General features: G+C 42.6%; 1 protein-coding gene across 1 annotated transcript; it reads right to left on the bottom strand.

Moving 5' to 3' along the window:
• Positions 1-722: 722 nt before the first annotated feature.
• rgs4 (regulator of G protein signaling 4) lies at positions 723-6564 on the bottom strand. The gene is made up of 5 exons (XM_047588293.1): positions 6390-6564; positions 6019-6153; positions 4824-4888; positions 3352-3515; positions 723-2236 (listed from the first exon to the last, which is right to left on the bottom strand). The coding sequence occupies exons 1-5, from the start codon at positions 6431-6433 to the stop codon at positions 1997-1999; spliced, it is 648 nt and encodes a 215-aa protein (XP_047444249.1). The 5' UTR covers positions 6434-6564; the 3' UTR covers positions 723-1996.
• Between the last annotated feature and the right edge of the window lie 10489 nt (positions 6565-17053).

Below are 17053 nucleotides of genomic sequence, written 5' to 3' on the forward strand. Positions count from 1 at the left end.
AGTCGTTTGCCTCACTTTTCTTCAAACTCAGAACTCAGAACGCGACCACCTTCACCTCATTTTGATTTTTCACTCCATGCAGATTTCCCACATGGAAACAAACAAACAAGCGGCCCATTTGGTTTCAATCAACGTCCTTGTGAGTGTGGTTGAATTCTGTTTTTGTGGTAGAGAGGTTTCATGACACAGGATGCATCAATCAGGCGTAACATTATGACCATCTTCCTAATATTGTCTCCCATGTGCCTCCAGAACAACATGGAGCTCGTCAGTGTTATTTACTTCTCCTGTCAGTGGTTTTAATGTAGCCTCTTAGGTTCTCAGTCCACACTGGCCCACACAGTTTCTCAGTAAACATCGATAACCTCCCCGTCCTTCCCCGCCCTCAGGTTAAGAGTCTGGGTGTCGACCTTGACGGCGCTCTATCTCTGGAAACCCACATCAACAACGTGACTCAGTCGTTCTTCCTCCTCCACAACATCAATCGTCTTCACTCGTCCCTAGCACAGAACACCAACACCGTTCCTGTCCATGTCCTCCTTTTTAAAAGAGCCCCAAACAACTGGTAGATAGAATCCTAATGAAACTGGAAATTCAGTTTATTTTCACAGCGCTATGACATTTCTTTTAAGCTGACGCAGCAATTACTGGAAAGATTTTAGTGGAATTAGGTACAAAAAGTTGAGTTCCTTGTATGATACGTCATCAGACTCAAACACAACTTCTGACACACAGTTTTATTTGTGAATAGTCACAGATATGACATAAAAAGAACAAAGTTATAATTTAATAAATATCTACACACAGCATGTAGTTCTCTATCCATCACAGTTTTTTTTCCCATTTTACGGTAAATAAAACATTGCAGTTTTAAAATGAACACATCATTAAGTACCCTGCACAAATCCCACAAACAAAACATTTGAACAGCTTCACTCATGAGCGAATGGCTTTAGGAACGAGTCACAATTCAACATTTTCTCCAACTGTTCGGCAACTTTGAGGCATGCAACAGAAGGTCGCTGCTACTACTAACATCAGAGCTACATGTCCCACTACGATTAGACGTTAACACAGGCAACATTTTCACAGTGCGGCGGTGATCATGTCAGGATATTTGAACTTTAAAGCCAGTTGTTACCATGATAATTAAAGACAGACAATGGGTTTTTTAGACCGACGTACTCGCTTGAAATGATGACAACAGACGTCAATATTTTCCAGCTGCTATTTTACAAACACGTGATCATGATAATAAGTAGGAAATAATTTAAAAAAAAAAAATCTTGTAGCACATGTGAAGCTAAATCAGTGCAATGGAAAATAACTGTCGGGCATGTTGTATGACCTGAACTAATAAACGTATCCACATGAGATGCACTGGTCTACTTATTTTTATACTTAAAAATGCATAAAAAAACTACTTCTAATCGTGTAAATAAGTTAAACTAATCATTCGCTACATTTTAATACTGTTAGGTTCGTCGTATTTGTTTTACTCAACAAAACAATTTGGCGTTTGGGAGAGTTGGGGTCATTCTTTTATCAGGTTTAGAAGTGCACGTTTTTCACGAAGTTGTCACCTAAAACAAACAATCTCCGCTGACGTTGTGCTCCAGCGGCTTCAGGGTGTGTTAGGGTGGAGGTAGCTTTGGATTGTGTCCTGTTGTGAGTACAAATATCACCTTGATAACCTCGTTGTGACTCACAGAGCAAAGGGCTCTCTCGTATTTACCCGTTCCGTATTTGCATTCAGTCTTCTGATTATGATTCAGATCAAAAAAAAAAAAAAAAAAACACATGACAGCTGTGGGTGAACGCAGAAACATTTCTTGGATGTATCAAAAAAGAAAATCTCACATGTGTAAACCCACTAACCTTTCCTAATTCTAACTTTTAAACACTGGACACACAAACAAAGCTATCTTCCTCAGTGTCTGTCCCCTCTCACGCTTGTTCAGTCTCTGGCACCTGCTTTTAAATCTTCCCGTCTAGTTTAGGCCCCTCTGGCTAACGCCTGCCTGTTCTCGTCGCAGCTCTTCTTCTCCTTCTTGTCGTGGGTGGTCCTGGTCTGGCTTTGACACAGGTCCTGGACCACTTTGGACTTGAGGAAGCGCCTGTAGGAGTCTTTCTCCATCAAGGTGTAGATCATCTTCTGGGCCTCGTCGAAACAGGACGGGCAGGCGTTCTCCATGTTCTGCCGCGTCTCGTCTCGGGTCACCGCGTCCAAGTTCACCTTGAGTTACAGAGAATGAGAGGAAGGAAGAGCGTGAGGTGTTGAGGATAAATCCGTCCAAAATTGCCAAGAAAGAAAGGAAAACGTGCCTTTTCTTTGCTAAATAATTGTGAAATAATCCTCAGTGGGAATATTACCGACATCAATCAAACACAAGCATTTAAATAAGCAAAGACAGATTTTGGCGTCGCACTGAGAACAATACGGGAAAAATGTTGGGAAAACATCATGAAGCAAACAAACACTTTAAACTGGGTCAGGCAGACGAATTACATTTTATTGATGCAGCGGCACGTACGACTTCAGTGAGGAGAATACTTGAAGTGAATGGTGACTAAGCGCATTTCTTGCCTATTTCTGTAGATACAAAAAACGGCAACAAAGAATTCACAACAAACAACACGTCATTTGCATCCGGGGGAAAAAGCCGCACCTGAATGCACCACGAAGATTACATCCGACATGCAGCTAATGCATATGTGAATGGAACTAACTCCACGCCAGCAGGTGGCAGTAGCCGGTATTTGTCTATCAAATTTGGAAACTGGAAAGGCTACTATGAAGTGGGAAAGCTAGGAAAAGATAGGAAATATCATCCAGAGCTGGTTCATCTTTGATGATCATGTAGTTGTGACAATATTTGTGTATATGAATGTTCACTGGGTTCGCTAAGCTGATCAGCTCATTCACGGACGCACTCCGCTAAATAGCTGCTGACGGAGGTCGAACAAGTGGCCGGGGTGCAGATGCTAGCGGCCTCAGGTGGCCAGAAACTGGTCAAACCAAAGAGCAACAGGCTCCGTTGAGTACATACTTTAATTTAAGTTCAATTTTCATCAGGTGGACTAATTAATTTTCATCGATTCTACTCGTCCCCTCTTTCCCTTTGGATTATGAAGATGATCGGTCATATTATCTTTATTATTCATATTATTCAAGGGCATATTCAGTCACAATTAACTTAAGTATTCTCCACACTGAAAAGGAAGACGCACTTGCATTAATAAAACATAGTAGGTGAGTTTTTGGCCTCTAAGTATTTTCTGTTGTTACATTTTCCTCATACTTTGTTGACTCTTTATGTATCACTGGTGTCGCCGTGTAAAAATCATTACCTCCTTAGGAGCATCTGCCTCCACATATTGCTGGTAGATCTGCTTGGCTCTGGTCGCTAGCTTGGAAGGAGCAGTCTTCCTGTAGTCCTCGCAAGCCGTCCAGAAGTCCATGTTTTCCTCGCTGAACTCTGACTTGAGGAAACTGGTGAAGACCGTGCGACCAGCTAACACAGGGGAAAAAAACGAAATATGCCACATTTTAACATACTATACATACACTGTCATGCCCTGCCCACTTGATTTCTTACTTCATGTCTCCTAGATGAAACATTTTGTCATTTGTATTGGATCCTAATTTCTGACCAATCAATCAGGATCACAATATTTCAGAAACATAAGTAATTGTTACAAGACGATGGCATCAGATATGGTGCATTTTAAGCAGTGTGCCCGAGGACTTCTAATAAATTGGTTTACTGCACAACCCAGAATGTCAACTGAGCTGTTATATTAGAAAAGAAAATAATGATCTAGAGGTGATGATCGTCTCCCGTCTTTTCATTTCCGGTAATTGACCCAGTTTAATGGACGTGCAAGGGTACAAATAGACCTGAGCACTTGGGAAAAAAAAAAAATAATCTAGCAGCGATAACGCTTCCTGTCTCTTCATTTCAAGTAATCGAACCAGTTAATGGAAGCGCGGAATACGAATAGATCTGCTCCGCGCGACAAAGAGGACGGAGAGAATCGGCCGCTGAGGTCACTATACGATAAACAGGAGGAGCCCGGGCCAATGAGAACGCACAGATGTCGTTGGGAAGGCGGAAGGAACCCGTGACGATGCTGGAGGTCATGGAACGCAGCAGTTCAGATCTCAGCGGGTTCCCGTGAGGCCATTGCTCCTCTTTTTCCTCTTTTTTTTTTTTTATTTTTTTTTTATTTGCACACAGTGTGATTCTCAAAGGGTTTATGCACAAGCATATACACACACTAGACACTCTGCACTGGTCAGCTCGCCCTCGGGGGCCGTTAAGTAGTGCCTGATGACACGTAGCAGAGAAGCAGAGCATGAGAATACGTCGAGGTTAGCGTGTTAGCGTGTTAGCGTCCCAGACGAGCCTCCTTAGCTTCCTTTGAACACTGGAATCGCAGTAACGAGCTCAGCCAGGTGAATCTCCTCAATGAGGATGCGCTCCGTTTCCGTTTGCGTACTTTCACACTAAATCGGCATTTCGATAAAGTCAGAACCTTGCTGGCAAACATTAGCGAGAAATGCGAAGGTCGACCCCTTGCGCAACGAGATTCCCATGACTGCAGCACCGTCATGTCACTCGAGGATAATTATTTTGTGCTTTGAACTTTATTTTCTTTCCATAAGCCCAGAGAGACTCTTTTTTTTTTCGCTGAGAACTAATGAAGCACCTTCCTCGCAGTCTGTGCCAACATAATTCGGATCACGTAGAGCCCTCGTTAGCCTCGTTCTGGTTCGGGTTCGGCCCTTTTTAGGAGGGGGAAAAAGTGATGACACTCACTGTTGCTGCTCATCACGTGACTGAAGGACTCCTTCCACTTCTCCACCTCGGCCGCATTAGGCACCCTGTGACAAAGAAGAAGACATTAAACACATATTTCTATCTATGTGTAATTCCTGATTTTGTGTAGAACCATGAAGAAACCAGAAACAGATAACTATGAGTTTTTTTTTTTTTCGTGAATTGAAGCAGCAGCTCATCCAGATCCCGTCTGCACCAGTTCAATGATCAAAAATGACGGTATATCTAATTATGTCCGCATGCGTCATCTGACATTTACCAGGCGAAACCTCCACTTCAACAATGCTTTTGCCAGTGATTGTATTACCTTAGTAACAGCAGCAGTAACGAGAGCACTTTAAAACACATGATCTATAAACATCTGTTGAATTATGTGTGTAAATACGCAAGGACTCCACGGGGAGAGAAACGGTCTGTCTGTGTCGTGCAGGAGGTGAGTGATGCCGCCGCGAAACAGTCGTACAGCAGGGAAAGTCAATATTGATTACCTATGACTGTTTCTGGATGGGTTGCATGGAAAGGTCAGGCCAAGTGCCGCGGGGCTGGCGCTGACGTTTCTGTCAGCAGCTCAGGACCAAAGACGCGTGGATTCGCTCAGTTCCAGAGTTTAAACTCACACGGAAATTATGATAATGAAAATGTTTTGCATGAAATGTCCAGCTGAGCTCATCAGGGAAAGCGTCACCTCCATTTCTCCAAACACAGCTCAGACAAAAAAATCCCTCAACTCATCCAACGGCTCATTCAGAGACTCGTCAATACTGAGCGTCTGCGTCTCGGACTCGGCTACCAGCCGTGAATTTTTTCCACCTCTAACACGGGGAGACTGTGTTAGAGCCTTTCAGCTGCTGAGAGTCAAACACCACGTCCCTGGTCATTTTTCAGATTTGTTGAGTCACTGATTAATACTGATTAATTAATTGCTGTGTGTCCAAACCTCAGGAACAAACACATAATGAGCTCGAACTTAATTAAGGTTGATAAAAAAGTAATTAGGCATAAAATTTCTCAGTTAATAACACACGTGCCACGATTATTTTTCCCTGCACATGCAGCTCTTCCACGTGGAAATGCAATTCGTCCTAATGCGAGATAAACAAGTTGTGTTCTATTTGTGGTGCAGAGGTTCAACGACATAAACACATATATCAAACTGAACATCCGTTCTTCTGACCTCTTTGCAGCAGCAGCAGCAGCAGCAGCAGCGGAGGCGGCGGTGGAAGCCTTCTCCTTCACCTGCTTCTGATCCACCGACTGGGGTTCGGGCTTCTGGAGTAAGAAGCTTATCTTGTGCTTGATGTCTTTGGCGCTGTGGGGGAGCCAGATGGGAGGAAAGTGAGTGGAATGCATTCAGCTCTACAATATCTTCACAAAGACTGGAAAACAAGTGGGCGGCAGGATCGTTTTTCTACATTCATCTGTTGATTTCCTTCCAGTTACTGGTTTAAAACATCAGCTATTTTACTTAAAACCAAAGGATACATTTAAAAAAAATGCAAAAACATTTCACTGCAGTTATTTCTGCAGAAACCACACTGTGCTTACCTTTTCAAGCATGTTGCGGGGAGTGTTGCGAGTCCTTTACACATGGTCGAATGCTAAAGATCCAAAATTCAGGCGCTGTTGTTGTAAATGACAGCAGGGAGCAAACGTCGCGGCGAGCGGCAGAGTTTTTATGGCAGCGTCCTTCTCCACTATTAGACAGCAGGCTGTGCTTTGTCTCCACCCCCAGCAGTGGATTTATACCCTCTAAAACACAAGGAGGGAAGAGCCGGCCAATCACGGCCGACTGGGAGAGAAAGAGAGAAAGAGAGGGAGGAGAGAGAAAGGAGGAAACGTGCCGCAGGTGGAATCGTACACGACCAAAACAAAAGGTGTTTTCCAACTTTCAGGGAACTAGTGAAGTTCCCCCTGGAAAGTTTTATTTGTCAAGCTGTGCAGTTATAATCTGACATGTCCGGTCTGTTTTTTATTTTATAGGGCATTAAATGAGGTTTATGGAAAAGTGGAATGATTTTCATTGGTGGATTCACTTTACTAAACTGAGAAGTTATTGTCAAGCACGTGATAGTTGTTCCTGTCAATAACACTCAGTTTGTCTTCCAGTTTCACATTAAATATTAATAGTATTTATTCGCTGCACTGAAGGAACAGGATATGAAACATGCACATGAATGTTAAAAATGTCAAGTCCAAAATGTCACACACAATGACTCATGCTCAATTACAGTTGAAGTTTTTGCTACTAACACACCAGCACATCGTTTCTGATATCAAGGGCATTGAATTTTGTATAAAACAAGGCATAATCTACCACCAGGAAATATTCCAAAAATGTTTGGAGATAGAGACGGAGGGCACAACCTAAGAGGGAGAAGGAACTTCAAACGACCATGTGTTCATACCACAATGAAAAGTGAAAGTACGGAATAGTTCAGCTTCCTCCCACCGTCTAAAGTTCGTCTGTGTGTGTGTGTTCTCACCAAAACCCACAAATGCCGTTGAGGTTTCGTAGCGTGGTCGTTCCGTCTGTGCACTGCAATTGAAACTTCACAAATAAATGTCGTACTTTTGCACAAATATACTACAGTTACTATGATACATGTATTTGTAGAAGTGTTGATCTCAATCTTCTGTGGCATCATAGACGGAGATCAACACTTACTACTAATCGACAAAGATGCATTTGCTTGACACTGTCGATGTGTTTTATGACCAAGTGAGTTCAAAGATGAGTTTTGTGATTGCCCAGGAAGATGAGGTCCTGATTTCAGCCTGTCTCATGTCTGTGTTATTGTTCCGACCGGTTCTCCGCTTCATCTGGGTCGGCGTTGATGAGCAGCTCTAATCTGAGCTGCTGTTAATTGCTGATTCCTGAGGCCTGATAACTCTAATGAACTCCTGATCTGAAGTGGTCATCGTATATCTCATATAACACAGTGGAACGAGGGCAGCTGGACTTGTGGAGTTTAAAAATCTACAAGTGCAGTTTCCCTTTTTTCAGTTCGGAAAGAACCGATGGAGAGAAATCGCAGGAACGAGCCTCTGCATGATTATTAGGAATTAGGCTCATGTTCTGATTGGGGTAAAATGAATGGGTATGTCCACATCTTTGATAAATGATGTTGCCAGTTCCAGCCAGGTGTAACAATCAGCTGTAAGATGAAACAGCAGCAGTGCTCTTCTTTGAAACTTAAGACCTTCTTTCAGACTTTTTCTTTTGTTTTTTTGCTGCCAGGAAACATTCCAAGGTGCAGACGAGCCTCGTGGCTCAACCTCCCTCTGTAAACAACGTAATCTCATCAAAATCTTTGTTTTTTTTTTCTGTCCTCGCATCAGAATCACTCTCCGGCCCCGAATAGATCAAACAGTTAACCGTCTCTAAGGGATTGTCGAGGATGCAGCCAAATGGTGATTGTTATGGTGATTGTTCTTCTCCACTCCTGCAGCATCAATCATCCGCAGGGAAGCAGCCAGATGGACGCTAGATGCTATTAATGCAGGGAGGCACGCGCTGCGGTATGAAGTGAGACGAGTTCTCGAGCACTGTATTCATAGTCCGGTCATGAACAACACGTCCACCCAGCACCACTCACTGCGCAAAAGATACAACCAAATTCTCATTTTTAAAACCAGAGATCGCTTCATCTTCATCAAAGATAGTGAAGCGAGCGTTAACGCGAAGTTCAATGTGTTTTTTTTTCGAGCTTGATCAAGTACAGTGGAATTAAGGAAAGTGATGATATCTCAGCTACCACCAGGACAACTGGGTAAACTCTGCATTAATGAAGGCCATGATATGTAGTTGAATTTAGAGGCCAGGTCAACATCTTGTTGTTTTTGTGTGTGTGTCTATATCAGGCTGTGTCCTGCTGGGGATGGATGCTGCCATCAAGGAGTATCATTCAGTGCGTTTACGTGCAGAGTTTAATCGAGTTATGCTCAAAATTCGACTTTCTGACTACAGTCCTTGTCCCAGTTTACATGCAGCACAAGAAAATCAAATAACTGTTCTCCTCCTCCACACTAGGTGGCGATACGTGTCTTTTCAGCGAGATAATACCACGTTAATTCGGCACGATTTCCGGTTGACATATTACGCGATATAATAAACAAGAGACGTTCATGTGGCAGACCGGTATTTCAAACAACAACCAGACGGATAATAGTAGATTTTTTAATCTCGTACATAATGTTCGCGCTGCTTCTAATGCAGGTAAGATCCGAGCTGTCCCTCAGACGGTTCTTCTAGCGGCTCCGTTTCTCTTCTTCTTCTTCTGCCATCGGCTTTCTTGGACGTTTTTGTTCTGGGGTCACACGCCAGCGCAGTGGTTGTGGAGCATGCGCACACGCATTATCCGATGAAAAGTCCAATTAATTGTGTACATGCCGGAGAAAAGCGAATTCCAATCGCATTATCTGGGCGTCTCAATCGGATAATGAGAACTCCGATTTTAATTGGAGTGACGTGTTTACATGCACTTAAGTTCTCCTGTTATAGTCCAATTAAGGTAATAATTTGTTTGTTTTTTTCACGTGTGGGGGCTTGTCTGGTTGAATTGTCACAAGATTGTCATGATGTTGTGGCTACTGTGAATTCAGCTCACAAATATTTCAGAAACTTTTCGTGGAATCCAAAAGTCACCAGTGGTTTATCATAATAAACCACTAGGATTTCATTATGGGGAGTGTTTCTCAGTCATCCAGGTCATTTCCTAAAAAAAATGAAAACAAAAGCAACTGGACTTGTACTCTACAACCAGTACAGATACAGAAAACACCTCTGCACGCAACGGCATAGTCCTCCAACCATCCAGAGCCACTGTGCTGTGAACAAATCCGACTCCACAGAGCTCAGATCATGTGTGACTACTGTTACTTTCCTGTCCATCAACACATAAATCCTGCTGTGCATAATAAGTTCCCAACTGAATTTGTGAGTGGGAAGCAGTGTTCAAAAGACAGATGTTTGCACACTCACATGCCTGGATGTGATCACGTGATTAAGTGTAAAGAAAATGCTGGAGAAGCTCGTCACAGATTAGAGAAGTGAAACGATGTGTGAATGGCCCCCGTTTGACTTCTGCCACCGTTTCGCCCAGACTATTCTTCTCTTCATGCCACCTCGCCTTCCTGTCATCCTTTCTGCATGTCATTCCGGGACACACCTGCACTCACGGTTTATTTTTGAGGATGTGTGAAGTTTCACTTCTCTGGTTTCTTGACAACACTTCCCCTCGGAGCCACGTCACCAGGTCAGAAAATACTCATGAGTGAGGTCTGCAAGAGGCGCCTTCTGAGAAACCGTCCCATCACAACAACTTAGGCAGCAGATGGGAAAATGCCTGCAAAACTTTCTTTATACAGCACCTTTTATACAAAATGCACACACATTCACACATGCATGTGCACAGCTTGTTAGAGGGCCCCCATGAGGAAACACTGGAGCTAAAAACTAAGAGATTAAAAAGACAAGCAATAAGTACAATATGGATGAAATATATTTAAAAGATGTAGGGAAATGTAAAAGTTTAATATTTAAAGATAGAAATTTAAAGATTTAATAATGTTAAAATGCCCATAAATAAATAAATGAACAGGTAAAAACTCATTAAAAGCATCAAACAATAGGAACAGTAAAATAAGAGAATAAAAGAGTAAAAGTGATTAAACAAAAGCTTTAAAATAAAAGATTAAAAAGTCTTGAGCCTCCTTTTCAAAATGTCAACAGTCTTTTCAGTTGCTGGTCGGTGGTCATAATGTTGTGGCTGTTCGGTGTCTGCCCCCAGTTCCTGCAGTTTGCACTTGGTGCAGCTTTACTCACAGAAACACTGTGACAAGAATCATTAACCTGTAGGGAAGCAGACGTCTAGACACGACTTAAACACCCTTTGTTACCTTTTGTATCAGGCATCAAATGGTTCATTTGTACTTTTGAATTAGCTGCCACATGCCATGTGGATACAGTTAAATGTTTTATTCACTGCATCATCCTGTTGTCGCCTCTTTGTAAAGCTTTCTCTCGGGAACAACAAGCTGCACCGTTGGCGTCCATCGCCTCATTCATCTGAGCTTCAAACCGATTCCACATCTGCAGCCTCTCTCCCAGGTAATAAATCCACAAGATTAAACGACAAGCAAACAGATGTGGGTTCAAAGTTTGGAGGATTACCTTTTTATGAACGCATGCATTATAATAAGCGTCACGTCCTCCTCGTTCCTCGTCTCGGTCTCCTGGCGCCCCCCTTTTTACTCATGACCTCATAACTAAATCTCCAGTCGTGCACGTTTTGTTTTTTTTTCTCCCTTTTATCTGATGCCATAAAGCAGCTTGGATTCGGGTGATCCAAATGATCTAAGAGCAGCCTTTCAGATTTGCAGGCAACATTTGTAGTGATTTAGAGCATGGAAAACTGCCAGAGGTTCCCCTTTAAAGGAAGAAAGATTTCAAGCATCGTGTTGTTTTTTTTTTCACTGAGGTCGTAAATGTCGTTCATATGTTTGGTGGATGGCGTTCTCCTGACTCCCCGAATGTCACTGAATGCAGTTTTACACGTTTTCAAAGCACAAAACACATTTTCTGATATAAAACCGGAACTACAACAAACTCCAGTCAGAGGAAAACATTGGAGAAAGTGATGCATCTTCAAATGTGTTTGCTCTTTATTTTATATTATATCAAAACGTCATTGTATCTGCAAATGTTGGATGTGCAGTTTTTTTCTGCGAGCACCTGTGCAAACTAAAAGGGTCCAGACATAATGACGAAGCAATTAAAATTATGATAAGTAGATAAGAAAGACTGTAAATAAGGATATCATCAAAAAACAGTGTTCAATCAGAATTAGAATCTTTATTGTCATTGCAAAAAAAGAAAAAAGAAATATGCAATGTAATTTACAGTGAACATGCATTTGGAGCTGGGTTAAAGCATCAACGCAGACATGCATTCAGAATAAATAATGAATAACTTGCACAACAAAGCAATGCAGTAGCACCATTTCACAGTGTTATTAAGCTCTAGTTGAGTCTGTTTGTCCGAGTTTTGAGACTTTTGTATCTCCTGCCAGACGGTGGAAGAGAAGACAAGTAAAAAGAAAGAGGCTAAGCTAAAAGAAGGACCATTTCTCCATGTTGCATGGTTGACTTTTAAACGGATCTTTTCAGCAGCCTTGTCACAACCAGCAGGAATGAAGATGCTGCACTCTGTTTACCGGCAACACATCACCTCTGCTGAGTGGCACTGTGTAACTTAATCTATACCGACCGTTTGGATCGTCCCCAAACAGCGCGTTTAATGTTCCCGGAACCACAGAGCTGAATTTCTTCTCCACGTTTTTTTTTTTTTGTCTCCTGAACAGCGGGGACCGAGCAGAACGTGTCTGTTTGGCCTTTGTTAACGTGGAGTTGATTATGAACTTTGCCTCCCAATCTCCTGTTGCTAACCGGTGCTCGTCCAGACATGGAGGATGTGATTAGAGTGCCAGAGGCCAGGCTCGCACAGCGGCGAGGTGATGACGGCCCTCGGTGTTCCTGCAACACACCGTCACACGGCTAGACACAGACACATGCAGGAGGTTTGCAGAAGCAGGGCACAGACAGTGATATAAGAGAGTCTAATTTCAATTAAAAAAATGAAACCTCAAAATATGCAGCCGAAAAATCCAACAGAACTGTTACTAGAAAGATATATTGTGTATTTTAGTGGATGTAAGTGATTTTTAACACCTATACTTTTAATGGCAAAGACCTTTCATGCCACATTAGTAACTTGACAGAACAAATGTACTGTTACATACTGCTTGGAAACTGATGCATGCAGCAATATAGCAAAGGAAGACTGGTACATAAAATGGGTTCATTGGTCAGAGGAGCAAAAAAAGTGGAATATGTTGAACTGGCGGTGATGCTGAGATTTGAATTCAGTGCAGTTTTTGGACTAAAGTTTCATTTTTATGTCGAAATAAATGTGTTCATTCATGCGAAATTAACACGTACAGCTAAAAATAAAGGCAATTTTTCACTTCAGAGCACCAAACTAGGTCAGCTACTCCCAACTTATATTGCTTCTCCAAACCGTGTGTGTGTGGTAATCGTATGACCTGCTACAGAAATAGGTTACGATTTGGACCACGAAGCTGAGGAAGTTGGTTCAGATTGACATAAGGAAGATCCAGACTCGGAAACCCTCTGGTCAGTAGGCTAATCAGAAGGTCAATAAAGGGCCGACTGGAATGCAGAAATAGACGGTATTACTAGTATTATTAGGTCATGTGCCATCAAATTAACGTTTATTACGGTACTTCTCTAAAATGTGTGTGCATGCAAATTCAATGATCTGCGACAGTAACAGGTCACGACTTGGACCAGGCAGGTCTAATGTTGTAACAGTTAAACAGAAGTTGGGACAAAGTGGGTCAACTGGCCTGTGGAAATAGATTGTCTTCTTTGAAATGAGTGCATCGTAGACCAGTGTTTACTCACACACAATTAGTGCCTCCCAAAATAACGACCTGACTTTGTGCAGTGACTCAACAGTTTTTTTTTTTTGCATCAGTATAAAGCCTGTTTTTCATCACTCAAAGCCCTTCGTTAAATCTCGACATATATACTGTTGCTATCCACCTTTTTTCTGATTCATAGTGGTTAGCATTGGTTTTCTGGTATAGCCCTACGTTTCCATGGTTTCAGTAGCGGTCAAGATCGCGGCAAATGTCGGCTTTTAGCTATGGATGGCACAGAAATGCACAATACGGATGTTTTAAAAAGTCGTGGGAATATTTCCGTCATTTGTCACGGACTGCTTAGATGACCTGAAGCTATGGGCCGGACGTTAGCTACGTTGACACTGTTATCTACGGTGCAATAGTACAAAAAAACTGCAAATAGTAAATGTAGTAAAACTGTCATTTATGATATAAATGTCCATCCATTTGGGTGAATTTTACACTCGAGTTTATCTGAGATAAGAACCTGTAACAAATCATTTTAAGGAGAATTCTCCTGATTGTGGTGCAGTTATGTCGGATGTTTATAGATGAAGTGGTACGTGCACTCTCTTCGGAGGAGATTTTAGTTTTAAAGCCGTGAGCCACGCGAGCGTTCGTTCGCTCGTTCGTTCTGTACGTGTTGGTGCTAAAAATAAACAGTGTTTGATAAACTTTTCAGTTTCTTTGAATTGTTGTGGCAACCAACAACGGCTCAAGTTAAAACTGAGCTCATTCAAAGGAATAAATGTCATTACGGTCAGCTAGCTTTTTTTTTTTTCTTTTTCCCTGACTAGTTTTGACCATGGTTTCCAGTAGCTGTGAGAGCATTATACCGGAAACAGTTCTACTCCCATAGGCCTCTAAAGAAACATGTGGATGGGTTAGACGTGCATGGGTCCACTCCCATATAAAAGACTGAACATCTGTAATAATTAAGTCTAGAGGTAACATGAACACAAGACAGCTAACGTTAGCAACTATTATTTTTAATGTTTTCCTTCCACAGTGCTGTTTTTTGTTTAACCTAGCAACTGGGAAGTTTAGAAAGGCTAAATTGGTGGTCTTTATTCAAACTGTACCACTGACATCCTGAAACATCCTTTTAGCATCTCAATGCTTTTTATATCTTTTCAGGGCTGGATGGTCACAGTAAACTTCAGCGAATTTGTTAGGCCTCTATTTTTCTAATCCGACCTTCAATCTCTAATTGTATGCTGTTGTACCAGCTCTGAATACCGAGGTCCTGATTTAGCCTCCAGAGCAGATGGCGTAAATACTGTTATGGTATCAGATCATAAAATAACTACACTCACACATTTTGGAGAAGTAATATAGTTCGTTTTGGCAGCACGCCTAGACTAACAATAGCTTTTACATTCTGTTTGTGCTGGAAGTTTTTTCAGCTGGTTGTTTCCAAAGCAAAACGTCACCTCATGTCCTGTGAGTATTGTTTAGACCAAAACAAGTGACCTGAATGAGATTAGCATCAAGTTATTTTCGGTAGGATGCTTCGTGGGATGAGTAATGTGTAATGGCACAGGGCGCCGGGCCACACATCATATTTACAATTATATTAATGGCTGCACAGGTCAAGGGCGACGTGAGGCTGCGGCGGGATATGCTGGGATGCGGACCCTCATAAACCACACCAGATGACAGAGAATAGCCTCGATAAAGTGGCTCGGTCTCAATAAATTACCTCCCCCCCGGGTTCGTCCTCCGCACCAGCGACAAAACAGCTCCTCAGCCGAGGGACGGCCGAGCCCATCATCTGCTGTCAGCTTTGTTTCTATCAGCTGAGTAGAGGACAGTTACCGCCAGATAATTGCGTCTCTTGTGCGGTCAAGAGCAGCATCTGTTATCTGGAGAGACCAGCAACGTGACGGGTAAATCAGATGTGGAAATCAAGGGAGCACAGTGAGCAGTCTAGTCTGACAACATCATTGCCTTCTAACTGGGTTTGTTTACTGCGCCCTATAAACCAACACTGAAAGTTTTTGGCTTAAATTACCTTAATAATGTCACCGCATCCAAACCCTCTGGAGAGAGGTTCACTTTGCAGTTCAGGAGGTCACTGGTGAACAGATTCTCTTCTTTCTGTCTACTTAGCTATGCTCCAGACTCGTCGTCCACTTTATTAGGTACACCCGTTCAATAGCTTGTTAACACAAAGAGGTGATCGAGACAATTTGCTGAAGTTCAGACTGAGCATCAGAATGGAGGAGAAAGGGGATTTAAGTGACTTTGAACGTGATATGGTTGCTGGTCTGAGTGTTTCAGAAACTGCTGATCTACTGGGATTTTCACACACAACCATCTCTAGGGTTTACAGAGAATGGTCCAAAAAAGAGAAAATATCCAGTGAGCAGCAGTTGTTGATGAGAGAGGTCAGAGGAGAATGGGCAGACTGGTTGGAGATGATAGAAAGGCAACAGTAACTCAAATAACCACTGGTTCCAACCAAGGAATGTAGAATATCATCTCTGAACGCACAACACGTCCAACCTTGAAGAAGATGGGCTACAGCAGCAGAAGACCACACCGGGGGCCACTCCTGTCAGCTAAGAACAGGAAACTGAGACTACAGTTCACACAGACTCACCAACACTGGACAATAGAAGACTGGAAAAACGTTGCCTGGTCTGATGAGTCTCGATCTCAGCCGCGACATTTGGATGTCAGGGTCAGAATTTAAACAACATGAAAGCATGGATCCATCCTGCCTTGTATCAATGGTTCAGGCTGGTGGTGGTGTAATGATGGGGGGGTCATGGTTTAAATGCCACAGTCTACCTGAGTATTGTTGCTGACCATGTCCATCCCTTTATGACCACAGTGGACCATCTTCTGACGGCTACTTCCAGCAGGATAATGCACCATGTCACAAAGCTCGTATCATCTCAAACTGTTTCCTGGAACATGACGATGAGTTCACTGTCCTCCAGTGGCCTCCACAGTCACCACATCTCAATCCAATATTTCACCTATGGGATGTGGTGGAACGGGAGATTCTCATCATAGATGTGCGGCCGACAAATCTGTAGCAGCTGTGTGATGCTATCATGTCAATATGGACCAAAATCTCTGAGGAAAGTTTCCAACAGCTTGTTGAAAGTATGACACCAATAATTAAGGCAGCTCTGAAGGCAAAAGGGGGTCCAACCTTTTGACTAGCAAGGATCTGGGAACCATTGCATTCCTTCTTACAGAAGTCATAATCCATTATTTGCACTCGGGAGATGAGTCCGTTTCTGTCATTTCATGAATTTACTTCATGTATGTGCTTCTTGTTTACCTGTCTTTTTATTTGCTCATTTATTTCATGTGTATATGTTGCAGCACTCGCTGTTAGTTTGGGATGGGAAACCTTTTTGTTTTGTATGTTGTGTTATTTTTCTTAATCTTTCCATAGTGCAGAACTATGTGAACAGTTTTAAGCAGCTGACGTTATTATGTGGCCGTGATGAGATGTGGCGCAATCCTTTCACTTCCCATTGCGCTCCCGTTTATGACTGAGTGTGTATAGGTGCAGCAGAACAGGATCCACTCTGTCATCACCTTTCCACATGGACGTGACACCTGTGCCGTGACAGCATGGCGGGTGCATCGTGCCGTTGCGCCACTTTGTCCTCATTTGGACGAGCACCAGGCGATGTTTGCGCACATGGAAAAAATAAAGAGGAAGAGAAGGGTTGTAACGTTCAGAGGAGGCTGGTAATT

The sequence above is a fragment of the Mugil cephalus genome, chromosome 6, assembly GCF_022458985.1.
Source record: "Mugil cephalus isolate CIBA_MC_2020 chromosome 6, CIBA_Mcephalus_1.1, whole genome shotgun sequence".
Classification (NCBI taxonomy): domain Eukaryota; kingdom Metazoa; phylum Chordata; class Actinopteri; order Mugiliformes; family Mugilidae; genus Mugil; species Mugil cephalus.